The sequence below is a fragment of the Diplotaxodon limnothrissa genome, linkage group LG7 (assembly GCF_057381915.1).
Source record: "Diplotaxodon limnothrissa isolate DT_005_m linkage group LG7, D_limnothrissa_male_GT1.1, whole genome shotgun sequence".
NCBI classification, from domain to species: Eukaryota; Metazoa; Chordata; class Actinopteri; order Cichliformes; family Cichlidae; genus Diplotaxodon; species Diplotaxodon limnothrissa.
The window spans coordinates 41,123,245-41,144,391 of record NC_140602.1 but is presented as its reverse complement, the minus strand read 5'-3'; the positions used below and the strand labels follow the sequence as shown (position 1 = coordinate 41,144,391).

Genomic DNA, 21,147 nt, shown 5'->3' with positions numbered 1-21,147 from the left:
TTTGGACTTGTCTACAGTGAAAAATCCAAATAATGCTTTAGCTGCTACTGCTGGAGACTGAGCCAGTATTTTACTTCATTACAAAATTCACACTGAACTGACTGGCCAGGTTTATAGAAATATATATGTGAGACCTGGAGTCATCATGACTTTGATTTGCATGGCATGTGGGTTCCGTGTGTTGGGAATCATAATTGGCAAGAATGTAGTTCTGCAGGAATCTATTGAGAGCAGCTTGAATACCTTTCTGCCTCACTCTCTTTGTTTTTCTCTCTCCCGTGCCTCTCTTTCAATATTCTGTCCACACATGTGTTTGTTTCTATTTTTTTTATATCCTGGTTTTTCTAGCTTCTTCCGTCTTTCTGGTTGTGCTTGATGTGAGATTCTGCCAGAGCATCAAAAGAAACCCGATTATTAACGAATGCTAATAAGGTCTCTCCATAGGTAGGGGGGATCATTCATGATTCTCAGTGCTGTAAACACCTTGTCAAAGAGCTGAGATGAGGGTGACTATTTCACAGAGCTAGCAGCTTTACTGATCTCTTTAAGGAAAGTGAATCAGTTTCTGAGAAAGTCAATGACCTATGAGAGGCAGATGTCACAGCCAGACCCTACATTGTTTAGGCCGACCCCGTTTCAGCTACGATGGTATTTGTCCATCAACATCTCCTTTGAGCGATTAACTGTGATTGCTCAAGTCACCAAAGGAAGCTCAACATTTAAGTATTTTATTTTATTTCAGTGCACTGATAAGAGCAGCTGTATTTTCCTACTGCCTTCAATAGCAGCTGTTTACCAAATTAATACAAAATGCGACATTTTTAAAGTAAGATTACTTTGCAAGAAATATCTGAAATATACACAATAAAATACAAAGTCATGTGTTCTTGAAGCCATCTGTATCTTTATTTTTCCTCAGAATTGTTTGTGTTCTTTGACACACAGAGGACAAATAAACCAGGTACGACAGGTATGTGAACAAACCAGGCAGACTTTGTGAACCAATCCTTTTGCCACATCATTTGTACACAATGCCTCTTTCCCTTATCATCATAGTATGACTCATCAACTTTATCCCTCTGTAGTTATGTCAACTTTTCTTTCTTTCTTTCTTTCTTTCTTTCTTTCTTTCTTTCTTTCTTTCTTTCTTTCTTTCTTTCTTTCTTTCTTTCTAGGTAAGTCATAAAAAATAAACCACAATCTGAAAAAAAACCCAACCTTTAGCTGTTTTCATTCAAAGTTTCATATATTAATGTCAGTCTTCCACCACCGGTTGTATGTAAGCTACATAACTTCACAGCATTTGTATCATGCCACACATCACAGATCTTTATAAGGTGAAACTGGAGCAAATGATTTGGATGACAGCAAGTTTTGGTTGCCAAATACATACCACTCTTGCAATGTAACAGTTTGTTCATGTGAAGTAGTTTTCATTTTCCAGGTTGTGAGCCCTCAGGAACAATGATGTGTGCAAACATACGCTGAAATTTTGACGTCACATTTCTAACCTTTCTTCACTGTGCATTTTATGTTAATGACTAGCATCACAAATACAAATGGCAAAAAGCTATTTGTTGACAATCAGAGATAATTAATAATTTACACATGCATTTAATTCCAGAAAATGCAACATTTTTGGCTAAGGAGTTTTCAGCAACCCTTTATCGCTTTAACTAGAAAACAAAGGAAAAGGTTCACCAGGTACAAGTCTGATGCAAACAAGGAATGACAGGAACTCTAGAGACCTTAAAAAATAACAACTCACACAAAGTCAGACATAACCTGCACTTCCTGATCCTGTTGAAGAAATATTGCACATACCAATGTTATATGTGTCATAAATTTCAAACGGATACAGAGAGTGCATACGTTTTGAAAATATGCCTATTTTTTCATGAATTTAATTGCATTTACTAGATTTTTGTGAGAGAAATAGTTTTGTTTGGGTTTCTTGTTTATGCAAAAAAAGTAGGTAAGTGTTTTGACTAATACTTATCAAAAAGATAACTGTGTTAGAAAATAGAATAAATTAATTTATTTGACATCAGTAAGGACAAATATTAGTCAAAATTTGTCAGAATCCTCATTCATTTAAGAAACACTAGGACCTTTATGCTTTTGAAACTTTATATTGCTAAAGTGTTTAAAACCTGAACTTGTGAGCTTGACTAAAACAAAAGAATCTTAAGTATAAACTATAGGCAACTGACAATATGTGAAAAAATAGGTTACATATAGTACTAAATTTAGGAGCAAGATTATAAAGAACTACAGCAAAAGCTTCCAGTTTTCTCAGAGACTATCTGCCACTCTCTAGTGGCCAATTAATGAAACCACTAGAATATTCTTAAGTAAACTGTTCACGTTTTATAAAACTCTGCACCCAGACTCTGCCTTTGATGTGCGGTTCACTTGCCAATCATTTCTCACAGCATTGCTTTACAGCAAAAAGGGCCTTAGCTCAAATCTGCCAGAGTTTTCATGGTGTTAGAGGAGACTGTCATTTGGCTTGTCAAACTTCAAACACATGCAGTGAAAAAGTGAAAAAAGTAAAGAATAAAAAAATAGCTATTAACTTTCGATGATGTTAAAAGTAAGACAACCCTTTAACATCTGAAGGGAAATGTGTAGATTCTTTATTGACACAAATTTTGTGGACTGATGGCTGACTTGATCTTTATTTAAATCTCATCAACAGTTTGAAATAATACAATATGAGAAGCTAAATGTTCTTTTCAGCATCTCCAACTATTACCAAATGTCTCCATCAGGTGGCAGTGTTGAGCCAGAACAGAACACCTGACGTTTTTAAGCGCAAAGCAGTGGACTGAGAAGACTGCATACAGAACAGTCTTGTTATTTGGAGACTATGTAGATGCACGGAGCTCCCACAGCCACTAGGGGGGCCCCACGCTGCAATCTCAGCCACAACATACAGCACTCTTTATATTTTTCTTGCAAGGAGCCAGACCTTTCAGAAAGTCTTGAGTAATAGCTCTCCAGGCTTTCTGAAGGTCTTTCAAAGTTTTTCTTTGGATAATGTCTGATTTTTCACTCATTTTCAGTCCAACCAATTTACCTGACCATCAAATTGTTGTCCGTATATTCGTGGAGATCAGGACAGAGGTACAACAATGAGTGTCTGCATCATGCAAACTCTGCTTTCATCTAAAAAAAACAAAACAAACCTGCATCTTCCATGTATGCGTGCACATTATTTGCTACACGTCTTTCTTTCTTACCTATCAAATTATAATGAAATTAGGGGTTAAACTTAAAAAAAGAAAAGAAAACTAGTAACACCCAGACTCATTAATATTAATTTTATTTTGCAGTCTTTTAACGACATTAAACATTTTCATGTATTCAGCTGAGAATCGTGGAAATATTAACGTGAACATGGAGGCAAAATAGAATAGAAAACATATGCATAAATATATGTCTTTTTTAATTTTATTTCTATTTCCACTTGAATAAAAAAAATATATTTTCTCTCCAAAACAAATGCAACTTCATAAAAAAACATTTCCAGATTTTGTGTGTACTCGTGTCTTAATTTGAAATCTTACCAGTGAAGACATGCTGATATTCCTGTATTTGAATTAAAGATATTTTTGACCCTAAATCCATAAATCCACGCAAAACCGAGCGGAAGTTTGGCTTTCCTGACAGGAAGTTGTCAGCAGTGTTATTGTTGCTAGTGGGGACTGTTGTGTTGTGAAAATGGCGACATCTCGTCGCTCCTCTCAGCAGCAGCAGCCGCCAAACTCCCTCCTGTCCTCCCCGCCCCGTTGCTCCTCTCACCCTGTCACCCCGTCCAGCTCTCTGCTAGCATCCATTGATGATGCCAGCTCCCTTCCCCACGGAGCCGCGATGGAGAACACCGGTGACGGTGAGGTAACACCAGCCTCTCCCACCACAACCTCCCCTGCTTTGGCCCTCGCTACCAGTAGCAGCAGCAGCACCACCAGCAGCAGCAGCAGCAGCACCACCACTAGCAGCAGTGCTAGCTCCCCGACCACCACCGAAGGTAGCGGCACCAGTCCCGGTTCTACGCCCGACTCGAGCAGCGGGAACCCGGGAAGCAGCGGTGCAAACGGTTCTTTCAGGGAGTTGTTTGAAGCCTGCAGAAATGGTGATGTTTCCAGGGTGAAGAAACTCGTGGATGCGGTGAATGTGAGCGCCAAAGACATGGCTGGACGCAAATCGACACCCCTGCATTTTGCTGCAGGTAAAGACAACGAAAACCACTTTTTTTTCCTTTTAATTGAATCAGGCTTCTTTACAGGCTGTCTAGCTGTAAGGTGCGTTTAAGGTGTGGGAGTGACCAGGAAGAAACTAATATTAAAATCCACGAGTGAGAAGCAAGCACATGCTTTAGCAGTAGATTACTCATCAAGTTTTTAAGGAGCAAAGATCTGACATACACTTCTAAAGAAGAAACAAAACACTCAGCTAATGTCCGAAACATTAAAATTAAATATCTAATATTTAATTTTTAGTCAAAACCACTTTTCAGCCTCATTAAACCATAAAACCAGCTCATGATCCATTAATTTGCTGCGCTCCTTAAATTAACGATCAATTTAGTCTGTAAAATTGGATTGCATTCCAGTATAATGTAACCGTGTTCACCATAACTTACCGCGGAGTACGTTTTGCTTAATGTAGAGCTGCCTCCGACTCCTTGTACTTTCCTACAGAGAAAACAGAGAAACATCTTCCTGTGTTACTGCGTTGTTACACTACACCCAGTCACACCCAAAATGCCATTAATAATTGATTTCCAAAGGAGAAGCAAATTTTACGTGCCAAATGTGTGGAGAGAGGACACAAATTAAATAATGAGCGCATTAAATAACATCGTGGTTGAGTAATGGTGCGGTGTGTGTGTGTGTGTGGCATTTGTAGATAGAGGCATATGGTAATTTGCATTTTTAATATGTTAAATGTTTGCAAGCTGGCTTAAAAAGGGCATGTGACATTTAAATGGAAAACAGAAACAAATAATTGAAGAAACTAGAGTGATTTTATATCTAAAGACTCAGAAAGGTGCATGTACATTATTTACATGTTCCAGTAAAACAGAAAATATAAGGTTTAAGTGGTTGAGCAGATGTAATATAATCCACTGGTTGTCCAGCTGTGTTGGACGTTTGAATCTTCAAACTTACCTTTTGTGCAGTGCATGTGTGGAAATCATTTATATATGCATTGACATTAAAGTCTGCAGCAGGTAAACAGTCATCACTGTGACAGAACATCGACCTTAGTTTAGCTTCATTTAATGAACGCCTCTGTCACAATGGACTGTTCGTTTTTCCTTGAGGAAGAAGAGCATGAATGCTTTTTCTAAAAATGCTTTTGGCAGGCCAGAAACAAAAAAGAAAAACATGCACAGCTGTTTTACATCACAAGCCTTTCTAATCCTCAGTAGCCTGAGCCAAATTAACAGATTCTCTTGAGTTACAAAGTGAGTTTGAGACAAAACTGGAATGTAAATAGGAAAAAAAAAACATAATTAAATGACTTATTTATTGTAGATGAACATGAAAAATTTACGTGATTAAACAGTAAAACTAAGTCCAGACCTGCCAGACAAGGCTGTTGCAGTAACTTGTTTTTAGTGCTCTGGCTTCATAGTTGATCTTCTGCTTTTATTTTCAGCACTCGTCTCCCTTTCTGCCTCTCTTTTAGGTTTTGGGCGGAAAGATGTGGTGGACCATCTGCTTCAGACGGGTGCTAATGTGCATGCACGAGATGACGGAGGTCTCATCCCGCTGCACAACGCCTGCTCATTTGGTCACTCTGAGGTGAGGCTTCATACCATGTTAATGTACTCATCAGAAGACTTCTGTCATGTTTGCATTCAGGAGGGTTTACCTTGTAGTGACGTAAGTAGATGCTTCCTAGATGAGTTTTAAACACCACACTCTCTTCTTCACCTCACAAGAGAAGTGTAGAAGAGAGGACTGCCAGGGTGGAGTGGGTGGAGATGAGTGTCAGGGGTGATTTGTGACAGAACGATGGCAGCAAGAGTGAAAGGGAGGGTTTACAAGATGGTGGTGAGTGCTGCTATGATGTGTGGTTTGTAGATTGCAGCACTGAGGGAAAGACAGAAGCATTTCTTGAGGCAGAGATGAAGATGCTAAGATTTTACTGACCGAAATTGATCATACAGGATGTCAAGGCACTCTTTTGTACAACAAATTATGAAATGGATTTTAATTGAAAAATTATTGTACAAGTAGAACATCCATCTATCTTCTTCCGCTGGAGGCTATCCCAGCTGTCTTAGGTTAAGCGGCAGTGTACACCCTGGACGGGTCAGAGAGTCAAGTTCTGCTTGGTTCAGCAGTGCTCTCCCCTCGATGCTCTCCACAACCAGAAATCCACCTGGTTCTTCATCCATCTAAACTTCATAGATAGGTCAGCTGACATATAATAGGTAGGTATTGGTTAATTGGCTGAGTCACGCCCAAGTAAATACCGGACTAGATCATTACTGATGAGGAGGAGGGGGGGTGACACAACCCCCATATGTCTGAAAATAACACATGCATGAAATGCATAAGGAGGATGCTATAAATATACACACAGGTTTAAAAAAAAGGGGGGGGGGGGGTCTTTAATGGTAAAAGCACATTTGTTAACAGATCCTTATTTATGTCTCTAAAATGTAAAATATCTAAAATTTAGACTTAAATTGTAGACTTAAGATGAGATGTCTAAATCGTTACTTCTTTGGCTAAAATAATAAGATTAATTAAATAAACATTACTCATGTGAGAGTAATTTAACTGGTAAAAAAAGAAAAAAGGTGTAGTTCATAAAAACTCACTGATAGAAGAATCCTCATTCATACCTCTGGGGTGCAGACTCTTAAAACGGAATATCCAAGATGCTTCTCTTTTTTTCCGGATAAAATTTATATTGCCACCTCTTTTTTTCTGTTTCCTGTCTTGTATTTAAGCAATTTTTACAATGTTTTACTATGACCCTGATGAAGGCCACAAGCCGAAACGCGTAGGTCAATTATTAAAGTTGTTCAACTTCCCTCAAGTGTTGCTGGAGTTCCTGCTTTGTGAATTCTTTTATCCTCTCCATGCACCTTGGAAGCAAGTGAAGTTGTGCCAGAAAATTTTTTTTTGCTGCGATTTATCTTCATCCATCTAGCCATGCCTGACATTCATTCAAGTTTTTAATCCAACTTTAACTGGATTTATATCGAGTCACACACAAAGTTTTTTATATGTCGCCAAAGAAGAAGTTAAAATGAGCTCCTAATGAAGGTTCCAGCTATACAGATTACACTGAGCATATCTGGAAAATGACTCTCATTCCCCCATTCTTATTCTGCTCATGAGTGAGCATGCAGATGTTTTGGATTATCTCTGACAGATGTGCTAATCCTTTTTGTCTTCCTGGCTTTTTACTACAGTAATCAATCCAGCATTCACGGTTTCAAATGTTAGAGAGCTTTTTGGAGCTTTGTTGGAGAGCACAGAAAATTGGAGCAGTAATGCAAATGTATTATCACAGCAGCGGTTAACATTTTGATGACAGATACTTGGAAACTAAAATTGATCACTCACACACAGCTAAAACATTGAAAGTGGACAACTGCCTTGTTTTTTTAAAATCAATTTATCTGTGTCTGGATTATGGCGGGGCGATATGGCCAAAAATATTTATCATGATATATATTTGAAAATTTGCGATAATGATATAACTGACGGTATAACTGACGCAAGACAAAACTCCACAACTTTATTAGTGCAAAAAAACCAAACAAAAAACAAACCCCATCAATGTATTTTCACTTAAACAAGCAGCTGTTTTTTTTTATGTGCATTAAAGCTAATTCCTTGCTGACAGTTTAACCAAAAGGCATTTCCAGTGGAAATTGGCCGACATGTCCTCAGCATAACCATGTATAATATTCACAAAACTTAAAAAGAGGTTATACACACACAATGCGGTAATATTATGTTGAAGCACAGCACGTATCACTCCGCGAGGCTCCTGCCTACAATAGCCATAATTCTCCGACAATCCATCAAGCGGTGCAGCTTTGTACTAAAACATTTTTTGACAGATTTTCGAGCGCCGTGTACGACATAAACTCGGATCGAGGTCAGCACAACCAGAATTCATACATAAGGCACACGGGATTATAAGGGGCACTGTCGATTGTTCAGAAAATCAAAGGAATGATTTTAAGTGTGCCGTATTTTCCGAAAAACAGTAATAACGACGGCCCGCTAGCATGCGCTACCAGAAATTGTGCTTTGTTGTGTATCTGACAGATAAAAGCCAAAACCAGTTCCACAGCACTGAAGTTGGAGCATTTTTACAAATCAATTCTGGTTCATTTGTTTCATTCAACAATCCGCTTTCGCCCTCCTCATTCTCTGTCGCCGCCATGCTTTTTCCGCCATGTGCGTATGAAAACAAAGGCACTGCGCATGCGCGTTTTGCCCATATTCTACTGGTATTACCGTGAACGGTATGATTATGGCTCAGCCCTAGTCTGGATCATGATGGCAGTCCAGACTTTCCTCTCTCAGCTGGGAAAGGGAGAGAGTGGACGCTGAGGTGTTCCCAAGTTGCCTCACGGGAATTGTCTCTTCACTGTGTCCTGCTTCTGTCCTGGGGTCTCCTCCCAGTTGGACATGGCCAAAACACCCCACCTAGGAGGTATCCCAGGTAGTATGCCTGAACAACCTTGACTAGTTGTTTTCAGTGTGAAAGAGTCATAGCTCCAGAATGACTAAGCTCCGACTAAGCAACTTTCTGTAAGGGAGAGCCTAGACACCCTTGGGAAGCTGATTTCCATGGCTTGTATCTGCAGTCTTATTCTTTCGGTCATATCCACTGCTTGTAACCATAGGTGAGGATAGGGACGTGAATTAACTAGTAAATCAGCAGTTCCACTTCCACGCTCACCTCTCTCATTACCACAGCTGACCGTTACAGCATCTGAATGACCTCAGAGTTCACTCTGTCAGTCTCCCACTCCCTTCTTGCTTTGCTTGCCTTTGGATTGAGTGGTGGTCAGAGGTGGAGGCCTTGGCATTCCTATCTTTTATTGTTTTTTTAAAGTGTAGCAATTATAAAAAAAGATTGATGTAGCCTCTGTGACATCACCTACTGATTTATGAAATCTTTCGAAACGTAATTATCTGGCTGTTTAAAAAATCAGAGAGAGAGAGGGTTAATGATAGCTGCGGCTAGATTGCAGATTAGCAACATGCAAACATGCTTACTTCTGCTAAAAAATGTGGATATGTAGAACTAGAATCTGAGCGATTACTTTAGGCCATTAGAGGAGCTGCAGTCTTGGACCATCTATTTGTCTTCATTGTTCAGCATTCTGGGTGAGGTTTTCCAGGCATGTCCCACCGGGAGGAGGCCCCGGGGCAGACCCAGGACAGGCTGGAGAGATTATATCTCTCGGCTGGCCTGGGAACGCCTTGGTATTCCCCCGGATAAGCTGGAGGAGGTGGCTGGGGAGAGGGAGGTCTGGGCCTCTTTGCTTAGGCTGCTGCCCCCGCGACCCGGCCTCGGATAAAACGGATGAAGATGGATGGATGGATGTTCAGCATTCTGCTTTGCACTGCTTGTCAGCAGTGCAAAGGTAAAGTGTTCTGTGGCCATTATGCTCGTACGACAAAAGTGTGAACACATTCTCTCAATCTCTTTCAGTCCCACCTCTGTTGACACATCACATCCACTGCTGCAAGCCGCGCTTTGGTGACGTTTCGGTCAGTCGTGCGCTCCTCGATTTTTGTAACCTTGCGTGTTTTGCTGTTGCTGCAAAAGTGCTGTACAGCCAGATTAGGTGTGGTTGTGCGATGTTGTCACCAATACAACATTAATTTTAAGAGTATGTTGTTAGATTTTCACATTTGTTTTGCAGGAAAAAAACAACTCAAACTTCAAAGCAAAGCAGTTTGTAGTTTGACTTTTTATTTTCAAACTGTTGCTCTGTCTGTGTCACACATGCAATTATTACATGTTATAAAGTTAAAAAAAAAAAAAAGAACGATCTGAACACCCATATGCCACAACCTTTTTATCGTAGGTGGTGTCCTTGCTGCTGTGTCAGGGGGCTGACCCAAACGCTCGAGACAACTGGAACTACACTCCGCTGCACGAAGCCGCCATCAAGGGCAAGATAGACGTCTGCATAGGTGAGCACACAAAACACACATGGTAAAAATGCCAGGCCATGACCTGTACAAAGGGGTTTGCATTAATGACTCTCACTCAAAAAGTATGCATTGCACAGCAACCATCAGTACATTCAAAAATGTGTTTAGTGGCATTTGAAGGTCTCGGTATTGCTATTTTTCTTGTGTCTGTTGGCCCAGTAAGATTGAATTAACCGGTCGTGTGAACAGAAGCAAAACAGAAAACAGTCAGTGCTCGAACTGGTTGCCATAATAGTATTCTAGTTTGCTGCATTGCTCCTTTGGGTGCAGTAAAAGCCAATGTTTATTTTTTACAGTCATTTAAATATATTTTCTCATCTTCGTTGATAATGCTTTGGGAAATTTTTTTTCCTAAAAATTAAAGTTTGAATTGAAGAGGTGTGTTTGTGCAGCAGCTCACAAGCTGGAGTTTGAAATGTGTAATCATTATATAGACATTATATTAGAAACTTTAACGACCCCAGCCCATGCTCTATACTGCTATGCTTTTATTTCCCAGTTAGCTTAAAGCAGCAACTAATCTGTAAACTGTGTTACTGCCTATTGTTAGTCCCCCACCCACCCCACCCCACACAGGGGACAAAAGGAGCATTGATTTTTTTTCGTCTTACTTGTGAGTTCACATTCCTGTTGAGATGGTGCAAAGCGATACTAAAGTGTTTGATCCCTTCAGTCCACAACGACCTCTGTTTGGCCGTCTCTGTCATCACGACTCGTTGTCTGCCTGTCAGCAGCAGAAAGGAAAGTACCTTTCAAGACGGTCTATACCGGGCTGACCGATAACAGCGACTTGCTGAGCAAAAATAGAGTCTGAGTAGGCTGCGCGATGGTTTTGAAGAAAACAACATTGCATTTATTTATTGATTCATTGATTTTTAGTTCCCTGCCCTTTTGTTGTGGGTAGGCAGAGTCTTAACTATGGTGAAACTTGCAGGTTCTAGCCTCACGGGTGCTTGTAATCATTTATTATGGATGCTCTCGCAGCATATCTGCACCGGGAGATTTGTGTGATTTAACCAGCTGTGTGTAGAGATTACATGTAACCAAGTGTCACAGACAGTCTTAAACAAAAATAAAAAAGCCAACTTGTATCCTGGGGTAACGTTTGTCTCACACGCATCTCAGATGAAATTGAGTTGCAGCCATTCCATGAGACAGGTGAGCGATGGATTCCAAAAAGGCTTTCTGGGTGGATTTACAAATGAAGATTCAATTCCACAGAAAAATAGACGAGCTGTGTTACTGATCCCCGAGGAAAATCAGAGGTAAACACGATTGGCCACAAACATGAAAACAATCTGAGCTGTAATCTTTATGATGTTTGTGGAAAAGTATTGCTCAGGATGAGGACTAAGAACAAATGACTGCATGAACACTCAGTGACACCTCGCCTGGAGTGCTGAGAGCAACAAGGAGGAAAAGTTGTGCCAGTCTTTTTTCTTTTTTTCATAGTTTCTGCAGGATGCCAGGGCTCTGAGAGACTGCATAGCAGCAATGGGCTTTGTGGTGCTGTGATGATCCCTGAGAACCAACTTCACTCTGCTCTCAGAGGTTTTATCGATTTATCAATAATTATGAATGAGACTGAAATTGAGGTAAAAAGGGTTAAATCTGCTGTTGACTTTCTCTTCACTCAGTCATGTTTAGTGTTGGTTTTCAGTCTAAGCAGTGCTTGATTTTAAAACTTTCTGAAAAACTTTAGAAATGAGATGAATTCAGAAACTTCAAGCTGAATCATACCAGGAAATAAAGACTTCACATTTCCAGGTTCAGTTTGGCATCCTGCAGTCGGACTTTTAATGAATTTATGAACGACACACTTTGTGTTTTATTGTTTAATTATATTGACATGACATTTTAAGCACAGCATCAGTTGCAAGTGAAATTCTCTGTGGTAGCTCTTTATAGCAGCTGGCTTTGTTTTACAATGGCTCATTTAAGGTCTTTACAGAGCCGCACTGATGTATTGGCTAATATTTGCTATTTGTTGATGAATTGATATGTGCATTTATAACAGCCAAAAGATTCTTTGTCGGTGTTGCATCTTTGTAACAGCTGGTTTAGGGTTTCTGTAACAGCCAGTTTTGAGTGTCCACAGCACCCGGTTTAGGGTTCCCCAACATCCGTTTCGCTTTAGGGTCTGTACAACAGTTTGTTTAGACTGTTTGATTTAAGGTCCTAAAACAGCTGACAGTACCAGCTGTGTGACCCTCTCTTTTTCAGTGACTGTCTTATAACCTTGACCTCCTCCCACGTTGCTTTCTAGAGATGTGTTTAAGTGCCCGTCTTTACTACACAATTTTTTGTTTGTCCCCGTACTGTACAAAAAAAAGCATTTCATTTTTCAGCAGCATAGTGCTTTTTTTTTGATCAAATATCGCAGTGAGAGTAGCCGGGGTCTGCAACCTTTAAGACCCAAAGAGCCATTTGGACCCGGTTTCCATGCAAAAGAAAACACTGGGAGCCGCAAATAGTTTTTGACATCTAAAATAAAGATAACACTGTATATATTGTTTTTTACCTTTATGCTTTGTGTGAACAACTAAGGTGTGTTGCTTATGAAATCCATGAAGTGCTACAGAGAAAATTACATTTTATTTATGTAATTAGCACATTTTGAACTCTTAAAGAAATATAACAAAAGGAAAGACACCCAGCTGAACCAAAATGATCCAGCAAACATAAACTGTTGTGAGCCGCCACCCTTATGTCGCCTTTGGGCTTTTGGAGCCTTGACATGACTTTTAAAAAATAATTCGAAAAAAAGCACTATGCTGCTGAAAAATGAAAAATAGATATTTGCAAACTTCTGCCTAAATATGTATTTTACCTGGTTAATGTGTGTGGGGGGGCGTGGTCTGCAGCGCCGCTGCAGGGGAGGAGGACGCACCTGAGCGGCACCCGCAATCACGCCTCGCCGCCTTAACGTCTGTGCCGTCTATGCTGTTGTTGGTATGTGTTGGCTGTGAGCTGAAAAGCTACAGCCGGCTGTATGCGTCAGCAACCGTGTGTGAAAAGTGGTCAATAAAGAGATGCTGAAAAGCGTGTTCACGCAAACATCGTCGGGTCTGCCGTGATATGTTTACAATGGGACTTCTGCTCCTGAACCTCTGCGCACAGCGTCTGCAAATTGGGGCTGTAAAAGTCACTTTCATCTTTACGCAGGACTGTAAGCTGTCGTCTGTGAGGCGTGAGCGGTGTTTGTTTTTAACAAAGTTCACGGTGGAGAACAGCTGCCGACATAATGTGGATCCGAAGATCCATAACTGGCCTACCTGGGGTTGAAAGTCTCGATAAATGCACGGCGTTTCGCCCGGTACACCGGCTTCCGCAAGTGTGACGCTTATTTTGAGCGATGAAAAAATAATAAAATATAATTTTATTTTTATATTTCAAAATTACAATAATCTTCCAATTTAGAATTACAAGTTAAAAAAAAGAACTAACATAAATAAAATACACTTCAGCTAATTACTTCTAATTTATTTTCCCAAACCGCGCGGAGCCGCACTATAAGGACTAAAGAGCCGCAGGTTGCCGACTCCTGCTGTAGTAGATGGAGCTAAACAGAGAATATTTTGTAATATGCTATTCAAGCAAAATGCAAATATGTTTTTTTTTTTAAGCAATATGTTGTTTGAATTTGATTGAACATGCCATTTGCTCATTTGCAACAGCAACTGAAACTTGCAGCCTAATATGAAAAGTTTGGCACACTTGCTATACCAATAATCACTTCTCAGATTTTATTCTTCAGGGTGAAACGATAGATTTATAAAGTTTGTACAGTCAGAGTTTTCTGACTCTGACATAGTGTATATATACAAGAAAACCTCATGAAGCAAGTAAGCAAGCTTTTAAGACAGCAGTTGGAAAATGTTTACAGGCTAAATCTGTTTAGATCAGGCTTAATGCTATGCAGACTTTTTGGGGATTATTTCAAGGACACAAGCAGCCTTAGTTGTTTGTGTCCTTATACACTGTTATACAGTGCACCGAAAGGCGCTTTAGTAAATATTAGTGCCTTCATTTTGAGAAAACACGGCCTAATAATTGTTTTGAACCAAGAACCTAATAAATATGTTGTTTGCTGCCAGTTCAGAAGGCAAATATTTCCAGGTCACATAATCAAGTGGTGAGGTAATTTAAAAATCTGGCTGCCATCCTCAAAAGCATTTCTTTCTCTTGCCTTTGGCACAAAGGAAAAATGCAATCCGCATTTCCACTCACCATTCTTCTCCTGGATGTGTGTGTCCCTGACTGCACAATTTGCAAAGCTGAATAGATTTTCTGCAAGATTTCATAGTAAGAATTCAAATTAAAATACAGATGATCTGATGTCTGTTAATTTTAAATATATTTTTAAACAGTGCTTTCATAGATCTAATAAAGCTGCAAAGGTAATTTAGATTAAATTTTGTTATCAAAGCGACATAACCTTTGCTTCAAGCGCTTTTTACTCCATGTCTTTGAATAAAAACAATTATGCTCATTTCTAGCTCCACATTCTTGTTCCAAGACTCTAATCAAGTATGTTTTGAACAAGTCACAATTTTGAAATGACCTCTGTGTTCTGTACTTATCAAAGGTCTTCTTCCCCAAAAGTTCTCATTCGTTGCCCCTTGCCTGGCTTCCATAAACAGAACCCAGGGCTTTTATACTTTGGCACTGCATGAGATTACCGTATGAGGAAATATGTCCTGATCTGATGTCAGTTTTGGCACAGGACTTGAAAATATATTGTAAATCAAGAGAGATGCCTGAAGCCTGAGCTTTTAATTTACAGGGATTAGTTTTATATAAGCTTACCAAATGATTATGCACAGAGGTTCCTTTTTGAACTGTTACAAGTCAAGACCAGAACATGTTTTTGGATAAACCCACCAGCCCACCACATGCAGTAAAACTGCATCTATATTGTCAGATGTGGACCAGAAAAGGGACAGAGAAGATTTGGTTTGCAGCCCAAACTGCAAAGTTACAACCAAACCGAGGCATGTAAACAAAAATCACATGGTCTTGCTTTCTTGCTTGTTGGACAGCGTTTTAGTAGCCTGTCATCCTGCCAGGCTAAAGATTTAGCAGCTCTGATTTGACTGTAAATTCAGCTCAGCGTGATGGACGCTGTAAGTAAGAAGTAAGAAATTAATCTCTCATTACTCGACTTGCATATTTTCAGGTTCAAGGTTAAGAGAAAATCACATTGACATGAGGATATTTCAGATCCTGAGGCAGCCATGCTGAAGACGATAGCTTCCAGTGATTCCAATGACAGTTCCGTATGTGGATTATTTTTATTCTTTCCACTGCTTCTTTGTTCGCGAGGGGACGCCACGGCGGATGGAGCCGCATGTTTGATTTGGCACAGGTTTTTCTTACGCCTCATGCCCTTCCTGACGGAAATCTCCCAGGGATTTGTGTCTCTTCCCGGTCTCGAAATGGGACTTGTTCATGTGTTAGCTGAATGTGTTAACCACAACACCATGAGTATAAACCACTACAGGGCCATCCACCTCTGGGTGCTGCATTAATGAACCACAATGATCTATTTGATAAAAACAATGTGATTGTATCCATGCATGCATGGAGTTGTGAGGATCCTTATCCATGCATTTTATTTTATGGAATCCATGGAGCCTGATGGGTGGAGACAGCTTTTCTGGTTAAAATGTCTCTTAACCATCCAGCTAAGGCTGATGTCAATTTATTTTTCTATTATTTGAAGGTAATAGAAAATCATTTAGTTTAGGAAATGTCAAAAAAGCGAACGTTGCCGTCACAATTCCACTGAAGTGGCATCTTTAAAGAGACTGTTTTTTACTTTTATCTATTTGAACAATTCTTGTTTTTGAGAAAATAATTGGTATTTTTGTCTAGATAAATGACTTAGAAATTGCAGTTTATTATTATTTTTTCTCCTCCCTCTTAATTAATATTTTCAGAACAACAGTCCTCACGTAATTTGGTGCTCCATGCATTTATTCAGATCATATTGTTCAACTTCCCAGTTATCACTGTGTGGCCCGCCGTGACGGAGCAGAAGAAAGACCTCCTTATCTTTACTGTATGATGTGCATTTTGAGCAGATAAAAGCAAAAGATTTTCTTAAAGAAAGGCTTTCACTGTGAAGTGTTTCCAAGAGAACTCTGTGCAACAAAAGGCTGCTGGATTATAGCAAAACTCTGAATCATTAGATTAACTAATATTGACACCAAAATCATTAAACAGGACTGCTTCTTGGCTTTGGGTTAATCATGCATCGTATTTCTTGTTCGTCATCCGACTCCTTGGACCCAAAGGTTTTCAAACAGCTGAATTGGTTTGACCTTTCTGTTTTTGACTCAAGCTGTTTTGAACCTGCAAACAGCTTTGTAGGGGGCGAGACCTTTAGGGAGGGATGAAGGTGCCACACTTGAAGGGAACGGAGTACACTGGATTTATAGCACAAAATGACAAGAGAATGATTGCAAAATGGCATTACCCTATTATCGTCTTGGAAGCTAAATAGCAAGTGTTTTAAGTAGAACCTCCCACTTGCATTACTTACATTTACACATCTTAAAACCACTTTAGTTGAGACGGGCTGAGAAGGAGATATCTCTGTGCTCATTTTTTGTAAAAGTTGTTTGCTGAATGGTCACAGGTATCGGAGGCATTCGTAACTGTTGCAAATGTAACATTGTCCTGACAACTAATCTAGCATTTAAAAAAAGGATTTGGGTCGTTCAGAGTGGGCTTTTGCAGGTGTTACAGCACAACTACGTCCTCTGGAGACTGAACTCAAAATTAGATGCTGACAGTTGTGAATGAATTACAAGCAGCACAGACCGTATTGCAAGATGCATGAGCATTTCAGGCTGTGAATGTGAGATTGCGTTGCTGTATGGTTGTGCATCAGACTGTCGTTTCTCTCTCTGGCAGAGTATGGGCACATCTTTATACTCTCACTGTTGGATTGGGATTGGCGCAGAGTTAAATCATGTTTTTGTTGAGGGGTGAGTGGGTGAATAAGGTCTGCGTCAGTGCCGGGGCCGAAAGAGAGAGAGAGCACGTGCACGTATGTACCAAGATGCCTGCTTCTCTCCTCTTCTTCTGTGTCGGCTGTAAGCTGGGTGGTTTCAAGTGTACACAAGTGTACAAAGGGCATGTGCGCTGGGAACTGCTCAACACTCACAATAGTGGGAAGTGTTGTGGAAAGGAAGTCAGTAAGAGTATTGACATTAGCACCCTCAAAAGGGCTCATTTAAAAAGCGCAAGCAGTTTGTTATTCAGCTCATACCTGTTCGGTAGTCTCATGCCTCTAGCCTCACCTTGCTTTGTTCCTTTCCTTTCCTTTCCCCACATTTCCAGCTCTCTTGTTTTGTTTTGCTCTTCCTCCCCTCTTTTCGTCCTCTACCTCTCCCATCCACTCCAACTCTAAGCCCCCCCCCATCCCATGGTTCCCTCTCCTCGTCTCTCATGTCCCCTCCTCTCTTCGCCTCTCCTCTCTCATCTTGTTCTCCGCTGCATCGCTCAGTCAGTTGGAGAGGCAAGAGTCTCTCCACTCGCACTGCCTGCCCGCCTCGTCGCTGTTGCTGCTGCTGCCTTGATTAGCCGTAGCCTCTCTTCTCTTCCCTTTCATTTCATTTTTTAAACTTATATTCTCAGCTTAATCACAGCCTTCCCTTCCTCATTCTTGGAAGTGTGATGTGTTTTGCGGCCGGTCACGTAGCTGTTAAGTCCGCTGTTTCTCTCTGGCGGTGTGTTGTAGTGTAGCTTTTGCTTGCTTTTGTTGTGGCATGTCTGTTTACATCAGCAGCATGGGTCGCAGGGCAGGGGCAGCCAGGGGCAGCCGAGGGAGCAGCACTAGCAACAGAGGAGGAGCAGCTGGAGAAGGAGGAGAGAAATGTGAAACGGGACTGGCAGGAGCACTGCCAGGAGACACAACCGCGGGAGGTGGAACGGGAGGGATAGCTGAGGATCAAGTGGTAGAGAAAGGAGGAGGTCCAGGACGAGCAGTGTATGGAGAAGGATGTGGTTCAACAGTAGCAGCGGGAGGAGCAGGAGGTGGACTGGGAGGAAGTGTGTGTCGGGGAGTTTGTGTGTCAGTCCAGGAGCTTAGCTACTGTCTCTGTCTGCCCTGTTGTTGTACAGTGTTACTGCAGCATGGAGCCGACCCCAACATCCGCAACACGGACGGCAAGTCCGCCCTGGACCTGGCTGAACCCTCCGCCAAGGCCGTGCTCACAGGTCAGTTTCCTGTCTGTCCTTTAAACGCTGCGTACACTCAGAACAGCAAATATGTGTTTCTTTCTGTCACGGTGTGTGTTCTTGTGCAGGCTGCTTGTGTGTACTGCTCATAGTTTCTTGTGTGCCTTCCCAGCGCTCTTCTACTCCTGTCTTCACGCTAAGTGTGCCCACAACTTTCATTTCCTCTCTCTCCCAAGGTTTCAGGCAGCATCACCTTTTTTCTGCCTTATCTGTCACGCTCTCATTTTACAAGGCTGCGCTGCTCTTGTGTTCAGTGTGGACTGCACACCCATTGGTTACTACATCCCATTTTCTTTGTTTTGCTTCTCTCCAAGGCTGGAGTTTGTGGTTAGCGAGGTCGTGTCTCTGCTGTCTTTTTTGTTCTCTCTTTTTTATTTTCTCCGTTGAGTCTTTTTGGCTGAAGCTGCACTCATCGATCAGTCACTCAATAAACCATAGTTGAATTGTGTTGAATTATTATTTTTTGCTCGCTTGCCTTTCTCTCTGTAGTCCTTTATTTTTCCTTCTTTCCTTGCCTTTATTCACAGAATTATATCATGAACAGCAGCAAATTGATAAGAACTTTGCACTGCAGGTCCACATGTATTAGCCGCTGCAACACCCTAATCATCATTTCCTACACGGCTTGATGTGAGATTTAGATTTTTAGACTGAAATCACAAGAAACTAATAGCTAACATTCAAATCGTTTTGACTTTTCCCTTTTTTATGTATTAAATCATTTCCTTACGGTAAGGCAGTAGAAACAGGTTTTGACGTCCTCCAAGCAAAAGAAGGGGGGAAAAAAGCTTGCAGCGCATTAGTGACCAAAAAAAACTTTGCTGTGAAACTCAAGCTAATTATTGGTTCTTTCATTGTTATAAGCTCATAAAAGCAGCAGGACTCATTACACCTATTCAGTGGTAGAGGAACCACTGGGACATAGTTACAGCTTTTTAATGAGGAGCTTTTGAAAAATATATATTTTTAATAAATAGTTAAAACCCCCTTTTTATTATTTTATCTCAATTTTTTTTTTCTTTTTTTTTTTTTTTTACATCTTTCCTTTCATTATCATCACTTGTTGGCATTGCATATGTGTTATTTTGACGATCAGAGCGCTTGTTTCACAGCGATCACTCAGATCGCAAAGGTTGAAAGACTGTGGGTTCGTATGGATCCGAATGTTTTGGTTCGCTGTAGTCTTAAGTAAGTAGACTTTTATATTCTCTTACTTTCGCTCTCTCTGGGTATTGATGTTGACTCTAAATCAGCACCCGCTTCTGTGTTTACGCTGAATTTCATCACCGTGCTGGTCCTCGCTGGTAAATGAGATGAACCTGGAGATACTACAGCGAGGAGCAGTGCGGTGTCAAAACAAGGCGCTCCACAGTATATTTGATAGAAAATGTTTACCGAACATTGCAGACTTAATTAAGTGTGCTTATACTTTATGTAATGACTCGAGGAGGCTAATAATGTAAACAACTAACCGACTGAGACCTGCTTCCAAATTGGGAGTATAGTAGTGCAGCTTACACTGCGCACTCGCACAGAAGCTCACAGGAAAAGGTTTTTTGTTTTTTTTTAAATGTTCTTCTCTGTGAACTCCTTTAATTAGAATAACAAGGATGTGAGTTGCTTAGAACAAGGGATGTCAAGCAAAGATCTTGCATGTGGTATTTACAAGCAACATGAATGTCGTTATTGTGTGGTTATACATGCTGATTTGGCCCATTCGCCAGCACAGTCAGCACAGTCAGCAGTTGCAGCAGTGGCTGTGACACAGGGCTCATGAAGGTAATTAAGGCATTTAAGCTACTTCTGCCCAAAGTCATAACTCAGTCAAGTCTGAACACATTTTAATTTAATTTAATTTTTTTAGGCTCAAGTGTGATTTACGCTTCCATGTGATAACTGGAAGAACTGCAAACAGAAACTGCTCAAAGTTAATTTGCCAGAGTTATCGCGATGCTTGAGGTTTAATCGACACCAATTGCCCATCATCAAATTCCTTTTTTATCGCATACACTGATTCAACTCACTGTTTGAGGACACTCGGTCTGCATCCAATGTGTCGATGGAACAGGACAGTATTCCACCAAAATCAGAACATCTGTGCAAGGCAAAAACTGGAGCACGAACAAAAAACGCTGCACGCCTCCTGACAGAGCAACACCTGGAGCTGACAAAAAACTCAATGGAGAGCCACCTGAAATAGACGCAGAACAGTAATACCCATGATTTATTTTTAACTTACTTTCTCATTTGACTCAGTGAACTTATAATCATGTTTTAGGAAATGAGTTTGAGATGATTTAAGCTTTGTGGCATGATGCGTTATCTGGCTGGAAGCAGCCATCAGGACATGGGTACACTTCACAGCAATACTCAATTAGGCTGTGGCATATTGAATAATGATTAGTTGGTACTAAGGGGCCTTAAGTGTGCCAAGAAACTACCACAGCATTGCACCAACACCAGCATACTAAACCTCCAGGCAGGAAGGATCCATGCTGTTGTTTATAGCAAATTCTGACCCTATCGTCCAAAAGGGGCAGCCGAAACTAAGCCTCAACAGACCATGCAACTTTTCTTTTTCCAATCTTTTTTTAGCTTAAAGCTGAAAGCAGTCTGGCCATTCAGCTCTGGTATCAAAAAGATATTTTCAACTAGACAAATGCCACCCATTAGATAT

At 40.7% G+C, this 21,147-nt stretch overlaps 1 protein-coding gene across 1 annotated transcript in view; it reads left to right on the top strand.

Annotated features, from left to right (window-relative positions):
• Positions 1–3,722: 3,722 nt before the first annotated feature.
• The window catches only part of tnksa (tankyrase, TRF1-interacting ankyrin-related ADP-ribose polymerase a), a 107,073-nt gene continuing 89,648 nt past the window's right edge, over positions 3,723–21,147 (top strand). The window contains exons 1-4 of the mRNA XM_085359702.1: positions 3,723–4,234; positions 5,701–5,816; positions 10,091–10,199; positions 18,354–18,449. Coding sequence (XP_085215828.1) covers positions 3,727–4,234; positions 5,701–5,816; positions 10,091–10,199; positions 18,354–18,449 — 829 coding nt within the window. The 5' untranslated portion in view covers positions 3,723–3,726. The remainder of the gene's footprint in view (positions 4,235–5,700; positions 5,817–10,090; positions 10,200–18,353; positions 18,450–21,147) is intronic.